General features: G+C 33.0%; 2 protein-coding genes and 1 long non-coding RNA gene across 3 annotated transcripts in view; 2 read left to right on the forward strand and 1 right to left on the reverse strand.

Annotated features, from left to right (window-relative positions):
* The first annotated feature begins 202 nt into the window (after positions 1 to 202).
* On the forward strand, positions 203 to 2415 carry LOC111716972 (uncharacterized). Its single transcript, XR_002768641.1, has 2 exons — positions 203 to 310; positions 1129 to 2415. It is a non-coding gene; the product is annotated as an uncharacterized LOC111716972 (long non-coding RNA).
* A 2385-nt stretch (positions 2416 to 4800) lies between these two features.
* On the reverse strand, positions 4801 to 7304 carry LOC111716973 (multiple coagulation factor deficiency protein 2). The gene is made up of 4 exons (XM_023492488.1): positions 7259 to 7304; positions 6375 to 6450; positions 5492 to 5584; positions 4801 to 5281 (listed from the first exon to the last, which is right to left on the reverse strand). The coding sequence occupies exons 1-4, from the start codon at positions 7291 to 7293 to the stop codon at positions 5186 to 5188; spliced, it is 300 nt and encodes a 99-aa protein (XP_023348256.1). The 5' UTR covers positions 7294 to 7304; the 3' UTR covers positions 4801 to 5185.
* Positions 7305 to 9322: 2018 nt separating this feature from the next.
* Positions 9323 to 9712, forward strand: part of LOC111716971 (uncharacterized) — a 2139-nt gene continuing 1749 nt past the window's right edge. The window contains exon 1 of the mRNA XM_023492487.1: positions 9323 to 9706. Coding sequence (XP_023348255.1) covers positions 9323 to 9706 — 384 coding nt within the window. The remainder of the gene's footprint in view (positions 9707 to 9712) is intronic.

A 9712-nucleotide genomic window follows, 5' to 3' on the forward strand; every position in this document is an offset into this window, starting at 1 on the left:
TATATATATATATTACGCACATATTCTAGGCTAATTGATTTGATTTACAAAATGTATCAACTTTCGCATTGAGAGATTGAGAAACAAATGAGAAACAAATGGAAATTGTTTTTACGAGTACAATCACCGTTTTATAGGATTGTAACTTCTCATGTTTACTTAAATGTTTTAATGCTATAAGATAAACTCGGTTCTTTTATAATTGTTATTTTAAAGGTTTGGTTTGAATTAGGTTGATTGGAATAAACTAAGGAAAGAACACAATGACACACATAACAAAGCAAAGCTTATAGCAGATCTATTTTGTAAGGTAAGGGATCGAGACTCCATTTTTCCTAAAACATTTAAGATTTTAAGTTTCTAATACTGAACTAACAATCCAAGATAAAATGCTTCTAGCTAACGTTACATCGTCTATACGCAACATCCCCGCTACTGAACTTCTGACCTACTATTGTCCGACCTACTGCAATATCGGACCTACGCCATCTGTTTATTTGTGTGTATTAGAGGGTTAAGTAAGGTTAAGACAATTTCTGGGCCGATGGTTGCGGCTAGGACAGGCTAGGGGGCCCGGTGCTGGGTCCACAAGTCCATTTAGCAGCTGTAAAACCACGTGCTAGTAGGTCGGATGTGTAGTATAGCGGATTTGCGTAGTTCGAAAAATACACCATCATGCTTATGGTGGATTTTTAAATGACTCTATATTAAAAATGTTATTATAACTTATATATATTTTTCAAAAACGTATACGAATTTGCGGATGTTTTTTCGTGTATATTAATTAAAAAAGAATAACATTTGTGCATTATATTGTTTGATTTAGAAAGAATAATAAGAAAAATAACTTCGAGGTTCTTGTGTGGTCCTACAAAAGTTTGAACTCGATTGGTTCAGCCGTATTGACGTTAATTAGAAACGGAAAAACCGACAGTCCGGGGGGGGGGTGTTTTCGAGAAATCAAATACTTTTATCTGAAGGTTCCATCTTTTTTAAGTGTATTTTTAAAAAGGTTTTTTATTAAAACTGTCATGGTTGAAATTGTAAGTGAAAGGAATGGATAAACATTAAACAATTATAAATGTTTTATATAAACAAACCACTAATCACTATATTTAACTATTTTAGTTTGTGACGTACACTGCCATTGGTTTCAACGTCTGCTGGACTGCACCTATGGTCTTCAGAATTCTAGGCTGTGAACGACCTTCCTTCTACACAGAAATATAATTTAATCGCTTGCAAAGCGCGTGCGCGTTAAGATGTTCATTTAGCTCACCCCACTAAAAATGTTACATAATCCCAGCCGGTACATCATGTACTGTATACACATTCACGTGTACAGTCCAGTCTGGTCTACCAAGTGTAGAGTTTTTTTTTGCAACAAATGCAGCCTTGCAAGATCACAGTGAGTTGTAAACCTTGGCATTGCAAGACATTTAATATGAAACTTTTGGGTCAAAGATATAAAAAAATGTTCCACTAAGTCCAAACAAAATCAAATCAAATTCAAACGACATCTATAAAAATGATTAATCAGACAATAAACTATTGGAATCATAACATCTGGTCATAAACTTTGCAACGCTTAAAAAATACATATTATTGTGTATTTTAAGAGAATACTTTTACCAATAATTATTACAGAAGGAGATTGAAATTGCCAGCAATACTCTTATGTCAAGTAAAGAAAGAAATCAAAAAAAAAAATAATTATGAATATGTCAGTCAAGTATGTTTGTATATTTAAAACAATCTTTTTTTTGCTCTTAAATCAGTGCTGTGGATCCAGGTCATTCTAATGTAGATCCGGATCCTGGATTAGTTGTACAAAAAATGGATCCTGATCCTGGATTAGTTTTACATGAACTGGATCCGAATCCTGGATTAATTAAAAATGGATCCGGATCCTGGATAAGTTTTGACAAAAATGGATCCGGATCCTGGTTTAGCTTTGTTATACCCTGGATTAATTTTGACTGAATCCGGATCCTGGATTTTTTTAATGGATCCGGATCCCGGATTTAGTTTTACATGAACTGGATCCGGATCCTTGATTAGTTAAAAATGGATCCGGATCCTAGATAAGTGTGACAAAAATGGATCCGGATCCTATAGATAAGTTGTGACAAAAATGGGTCCGGATCCTGGTTTAGCTTTGTTAAAAATGGATTCATACCCTGGATTAGTTTTGCAATTGACTGAATCTGGATCCTGGATAAGTTTGTTAAAAATGGATCCGAATCTGGATCCTGGATAAGTTTTGGCAAAAATTAATCCAGCTAAGAACATAATGTTGTTTTTATCTGTTACTTATTTGTTTTAATAAAGCAAAATTTTACAATTTCGCTGATGTTTTTGCATTTAATAAGTTTTGCTCTAAATACCTAAAAATGAATAAATTTACAAAATATGTTTTTGAGATTTATAGGATATAACTATAATGAATATAATTATGATAATGTTCTCCGTGGTGCTCAATATTGAAATAAAATATTTGAACAATCCAATTCATTAATATAGTTCCCTTAGTTAACAACCACCTTTCTTCCCACCATTTTGTGGCCATCACAAGCAGATAGATTAAGCAGAAACAGTGAAGGAATTTTCCAAAAAATTTTATTAGAGATTCGAAAATGTCCAGTTCTTTCTGGCTTTCTGCTTTTATACAAAGGTTTTAACTTTTAAGGATTGCATCGTAAATTTAGCATAAGAGAGTACGTGTACACTGTACAGTCTCCTTTATCAGAGAAAACAACTGTTTTCTTGATAATCTCAAATAGAGGCGGTTATAGAAATTTTCCATGGCAGCCTCAAAAATATCGAGGGGAGAGACGCCCCCCCCCCCCCTCAGCAGTCTAGGGTGTCCAACATATGTGCTGCTTTTACTCACATTACAGGGAGGGTTACCCTCAAAGCATGAGACGGTAAAGACGACCGGAAACTCTTGAAATTTTACAATCCCAGGGAGGGAGGGAACCCCTGACGCCATGAGCCTCCGCCATGCATACACGAGCCTCCCAGATTTTTAGGCAGACCAAGCCTCTGCCATGCAATAAGAGCCTCCGCTATACAGCACAGCTTTCTGATGACTCTTGGTTTTTACATGTAATATAGAATTTTTTCATTTTTTTCAACAAGAATTTAATTTAAGATTATTTCTTTTTTATTGATTGTCATGATTTGTAACAATTATATTGACTCAAAGAGGTTTATCAAATTTATGTTTTACAATAAAACAATTCTTACGCAGTAAGAAATATGATGAAAAGTTCTTAAAAGGTATCGCTTAAATCAAAGATTATGGAATATCAAACAAAACTTCTTTCAGAATTTTTTCTCTAAATGTTTTCCTTTTTTTGAGTGAAAAATGCTTAGTAAAGTGGTTTATAAAACTTCAGTAATAATTAGTCACTATTTATAATAATTGATTAATACTTCTGATCTTTGATAAACTTTTTATGCCACTAATACGAAAAAAAAATACAAAAAAATATTTACATGTAAAACCCAAGAGTTCTAAGGAAACTCTTCTATATAGCAGAGGCTTTTTCTGCCATGGCTCGGTCTGCCTAACAAATCAGAGAAGCTCGTGTCTGCATAGCGGAGGCTCATGGGGTCCAGGGTTACATGATGTTTTCTGTTCAGAATTAGTAGGGTTTCCAACGCAAGTGAATTTTACTTGCGCGCAAGTGAATTTAATGCGAGCAATAAGCGCAACAAAATTGCGCGCTGTAGCGCGCAATTCCGTCCAACTTCCTCGCGATTGTGTTTCAATTTTTTGATAATATTCAATTAAAACATTATGGCGCACAAAACACGTAATTAATTATTGCGCAATTCCTTTCAACAACAAAAAAAATCAATTTAAACTTTGGTAAAGGCACCATGGCATACGTACAATAGACTGAAATTCACTAACTTAACCTAACTGAATCTTGTGTTTTATAATATTCATTTGCAGCATAATCCCAAGAAATCGTTAACATAGGAAGACGACATTTTTGACTCAAGCAGATCCGTTTAACTGAATAAGTGATTTTATAAATTACTAATTAAATTTTTTGCTTGTAACGACATATACACTTTCTGCACCATAGTTTTCTGGTTCTCACTGTAAAAAAAATATCTAATTTTGATTAAGCGAACCTTACAATTTTAACCAAAAAAAGTTTCCATTTTAATGTTCAACCAATTTGAACACAAAAAAGTTTCCATTTTAACAATGTGAACAAATGAAAAATGTATCATATTAAATTGTTAATTAGTAGCTTAACCACAAGAAACTTTAAAATTTGAAATCCCTAAAACAAGTTTTTTTTTAAATCTACATCTACAGAGATATTTCCATTCTTGTGTCTGCTGCATAAAGGAATTGAGTCTTTGCCACAATCTCAAATTTTCTAATTCCTATATATCTTTGCAACCTTTAATATTTCAAACTTAGATTATTTGATCTAACAGAACTTATAGTTTGAAATATCTAAGGTCCACGACAATTATAGCGCAATTGCGCGCAATAAAATGACCGCAAGCGGAAGCAACCTGCATTGCGCGCAGTTCCGCGCAACGGAATTCCGATTGGAAACCCTAAGAAATAGTAAATGACTTATTTAATAATTGGGCAAAGAAACAAAGTAACAGTGTCTGAAGTCTCGTTCTTTGTAGAACCCTGTAGAAGCCCATAAATCCAGAATATTACATAATAAACTGTACTATTGAATTCCGTACATTTACCCTGATTACAAAACACAAGAACAATGGATTTATTTGCATATATTTTATTCAAACTTTGCAAAAATGACAAATTTGCATGGATTTTAAACGAATTGTAAAATATACAGGAGAGCTAATTTATACTAAATTATTTTATCCACGTTCACATTTAAATATACGTTAACAATTTTGTGGTAGAGTAATAAAAAGAGTGTAAAAAATATCTTGAAGATTTCATTGAACCTCTCCATAGACAAAAAAAAAATTTATCTTGCAAGGTTTCATTTCCTCTCCGTCGGCCGGAAATAGTTATCTTTAATGTTTCATTTCCCCCAGTCGACCGGAAACATTTTTCTTGCAAGGTTTTTACTTCCGGTCTCCGTCGGCCGGAAACAGTTTTCTTGCAAGGTTTTTACTTCCGGTCTCCGTCGGCCGGAAACTGCAATCCTGCAGGGTCGACCGGAACTATTTATTTGGACAAGTTTTCGTTTCCTCTCCGTCGGCCGGAAACAAACTCGGCGAAGGAAAGAAGACCGTCTCCATCAATATCGTCCAACTCAAGAACCTAAACATTTGGGTTTACTATAAAATTTGATTTCTAAGGAAGTACTTTCGGATAATATTTTCAAAAATGGTAATTCACCCTGAGAAAGCTTCCTTGTTGATATTTTTTTTCAAAAAACTTTTTACCCATCGGACCCGTCAGTTTTAGGTCTTTAAATGGTTTTTTATTTTATACTTTGTTCCAAAAATATCCTTGATGAACTTTGTGTACCTTATCTACTAGTTCAACTACTAGTTTAAACTGCTGATCAAGAAGAAGTCGTTGATCTGAAGAACTTGTTGTATTATTAATATCATCCATTTCCTAAAATTATCTTAGTGTAGATACAGTGATAACCATTAAACTCTGAAATAAGAAGACGACTTTAAAAAAATGTTATAACTTTGAAAAGTTCAATTAGCATGCGACATTAATTGCACAGTGTAAACAGACCAATTTGACTATCTAAGTGTCTAGTCAAACTATTTTTTTTATAACAACAAAAATACAGACTAAAGTATTGCTTTCATGTCGTCTTCCTATTCCATTGTTTTCTGGTTGTTACAGTTTATACAGGGTTAACCCCGAAGGATGAGACTTAAATGACGACCTAAAACTCCTTAAAATTAACGATTTATATTCGATTTTCTGTCTTATAGTTTTGTTGTAAGTTTTAGATTAGTTTATTTAATGATTTGACCGAGTACGAAACAAGTTTACTGTTGCTTGGAGCAGTGAATTTTAGGAAAACTACTGAAAACATTATTTGTAGTCGTCTCTGAATTATCATACTTTTAGAGTAACCCTGTAAATACACTCTACAGGGTTTCCTTCATTTACAACATGCTGCGTATTGAAGACGATAAGAATAAAAAAAAAATATGGAATTTCGATATTTGTTGCGCCGTTTCAAGATAACGATTGACATGAACCATCTCAGAAGCCTTATAATCTGAAATAGTTAAAATTAAGTTTTTCGCTTAAATGATGAACATCTCGACATTTCAAAATATTCTACTTTTTTAGTTCATGTTATACTAACCCCCCTAAGGAAAAAACATTAAATTTTTTCCGTGACTAATTTGCATTTCTAATTTTTTGTTACGAATCATACTTCCTCCATAAGATGGTTTACAGCTTTCAATACTTCAAGGCCATCCAATCTATCATTTTTATCCGTATCATGAATCCTGCAATAATTAAATATTTAATGCTATTCATGAGGTCACAACTTTTTTGTGAAATTACGCTAATCTACTACGGTTAATCCCCAGTGCATACACTGTGAGAACGTTAAAGGGACTGAGTTCTTGTCAAGAATGAGGGGGGCACTGGGTGCAGGTGCCCTCCCTACGGGTACGCATAGGCCCGGGTCTCATTTATGAAATGATTTTATCTGATATATATGTCGGGGGAAAGAATGAAAAATTTGACATTTAAATTCAAGTTATTTCCCCCCTCCCCTCGTACGCCCCTGTCAAGATCTTTGATTTTTTAACTATTTAAAACTATTTAACGATATTAAAAGTTAATTTTTGTATTTTTCACACCTTATCTCCGGCCCTGTAACAATAATGCCTTTTCTTTCAAATTCCTCTTTTTCTCTACTTTTATAAATAAAAAGTGCAATCAGTTACTCAGTTATGCCAAGTACCTAATCACATTCACATATGTAGTGATTTGGATATTTAAATGTTGTAGTAATTATCTGTAAAATGTAAACCACTCAAATAAACATATTTAAATCTTTAAAAAAATATTTCAAACTATAAAACTTTGTTATATCTGACTATGAATTTTCCTATATCAAAATAGTCTAATTTAGAAAAATCAATGGTTTACACAACAAGCTTTTGAGTTAGTATTGGCAAGAACTCAGTTCCAGTTTTTTTGAGCAATACATAATTAATTAATAATTTCTTGAATCTATTTCTCTATTTCTGAGAATTCACGACACAATGTTAAAGATAAAAAAGTGTTAAAATATATTATATTTACCTAAAATAATGATAATCTTTCTCGTCCTCACTCATTTTCTCAACATCCTCCTATATATATATATATATTTCAAGGTATGGCCGTTTAAGTTCACAACCATGGTTATGTTTAAGGTCTGGGTTAAGGTCAAGGTCAAAGTCAAAATGTAGGTCAAAATTGTTCAAACTTTCATCTCAAAATTTGATCCTGCTAAGTTGCATTTGATGCCGGTGCTCCAACAAATATTCTGGGATGAAAATTGGAAATTTCTTAAAATGAAGGTCAACGTCAAGTTTAAGATCAAATTCAATTTTCAAGGTCAAAGTAAAGATAAAGGTCAAATTCAAATCAAGGAAAGAGTCAAGATCAAGGTCAAAATCAATATCATGGTCAAAGTCAAGATCAAGGTAAAAATCAAGACAAAGATAAAAGTCAAGATCAAGGTCAAAATTAATATTATGGTCAAAATCAAGATCAAGGTAAAAGTCAAGACAAAGGTCAAATCAAGATAAAGGAAAAAGTCAAGATCAAGGTCAAAGTCAAGATCAAGGTCAAATTCAAGTTCAAGTTCAAGTCAAGATCAAGGTCAAGGTCAAGATCAAGGTCAAATTCAAGTTCAAGGTCAAAGTCAAGATCAAGGTCAGATTCAAGATCAAGGAAAAAGTAAAGATCAAGGTCAAATTCAAGATCAAGGTCAAAGTCAAGATTAAGGTCAAATTAAAATAAAGGAAAAAGTCAAGATCAAGGTAAACTTCAAGATCAAGGTAAACTTCAAGATCAAGGTCAAAGTCAAGATCAAGGTCAAATTCAAATCAAGGAAAAAGTCAAGATCAAGGTCAAAGTCAATATCATGGTCAAAGTCAAGATCAAGGAAAAATTCAAGATAAAGGAAAAAGTAAAGACAAAGGTCAAAGTCAAGATCAAGGATAAGATCAAGGTCACTCTCGCCTCTATGATCATTGACGTCATATGAGGTTTAAATTTGTTCAAGTTTCAATTTATTTAATATATCAAAATTGGCTTAACTTCGTCAAATTTTAAGTTACAAGAAAGGTAGACAACTTTATGAAAAGCTCGTCAAACGTACAGCCTCGTTTTTATACTTTCTTTGACATGCATTAAATATCAGAAATCAAAGACGACTTTCAAGTCGTTTCTAAATTCCTTTGTTTATTTGGACACCCTGTACAACCTTGAATATATCACTGTGTTCTCATTCTAGAACATGTTGCTTCTATGGATCACGATCAGAAGTGAACAGCAATATATCCAGCCATGCAGAGGCACAACTAGGGGGGAGGGGGAGGGGGATTATAAGAATTATATTGGACTAACAGAAATTTTGTAGGCTACAAGAGAAGTACAAGGGTATAGCCCCCTTACTGGAAAACCAGGGTATATGGACTACAGAAAGACTATTTACAGATTATTGACAGACGCAAGATAGTCACAAAGTAAAAGTACTTGCAGAAACAACTACTTACTAAAAACTACACAAACCAACCATAAAGGGACTATATTAACGGACAAAAAGTACTAGTGAATGAATAACAAGAAATTGCTGTAGACTTTAATATAGGGGACTTTATGCACATAATGAATATGATTTAGCTACGCTAAGAAACACATAAAAAGATATACCATTAAAATAGGGGCAATAAGACACTGTGAACTCTGAAAAACAGATTTCATCTTTTGCGCTTCGCGCGCACATCCAAATTCCAAAGAGTTAACTTACATCGTTAATTTTACAGCTGTTGAAAAATATACACAAGAAAAGAACATAAGATATTAAAACAATCGATTTGCATTGAATTCTGAGCCAAATCTGCGTGCAACAACTGAAAAATTCCGTTTTTTCGACTTCAACCCCATTAGAAAGCTTTTTTTATTTTGAAAAAGAATTCTACATAAAGATAATTTCGCTTAAGGTCAACTAAGATTTTGATCAAGGTTTAAACCAAGATCAAGAATAAGATCAATGTTACGGTCAGTATAAAGAATAAAATCAATGTTACGGTCAGTATAACGAATGAGCTCAATGTTACAGTCAGTTTAAAGAATGAGATCATTGTTACAGTCGGTATGAAGAATGAGCTCAATGTTACAGTCAGTTTAAAGAATGAGCTCAATGTTACAGTCAGTATAAAGAATGAGATCAATGTTACAGTCTGTATAAAGAATGAGCTCAATGTTACAGTCAGTATAAAGAATGAGATCAATGTTACAGTCAGTTTAAAGAATAAGATCAATGTTACAGTCGGTATAAAGAATGAGATCAATGTTACAGTCAGTTTAAAGAATGAGATCAATGTTACAGTCAGTTTAAAGAATGAGCTCAATGTTACAGTCAGTATAAAGAATGATCTCAATGTTACAGTCAGTATAAAGAATAAGATCAATGTTACAGTCAGTATAAAGAATGAGCTCAATGTTACAGTCAGTATAAAGAATGAGATCAATGTTACAGTCAGT

This window comes from Eurytemora carolleeae, unplaced genomic scaffold (genome assembly GCF_000591075.1).
Source record: "Eurytemora carolleeae unplaced genomic scaffold, Eaff_2.0 scaffold2282, whole genome shotgun sequence".
Taxonomy (NCBI): Eukaryota; Metazoa; Arthropoda; class Copepoda; order Calanoida; family Temoridae; genus Eurytemora; species Eurytemora carolleeae.

Bases quoted from the DNA above. Each gene is read 5' to 3' on its own strand.
- LOC111716973 (XM_023492488.1), bottom strand. From the start codon at position 7,293: ATGAGTGAGGACGAGAAAGATTATCATTATTTTAG. The intron at 6,451-7,258 runs GTAAATATAATA...TAATTATTGCAG, and splicing joins AAAGATTATCATTATTTTAG to GATTCATGATACGGATAAAA. The intron at 5,585-6,374 runs GTATGATTCGTA...AGATAATTTTAG, and splicing joins TAAACCATCTTATGGAGGAA to GAAATGGATGATATTAATAA.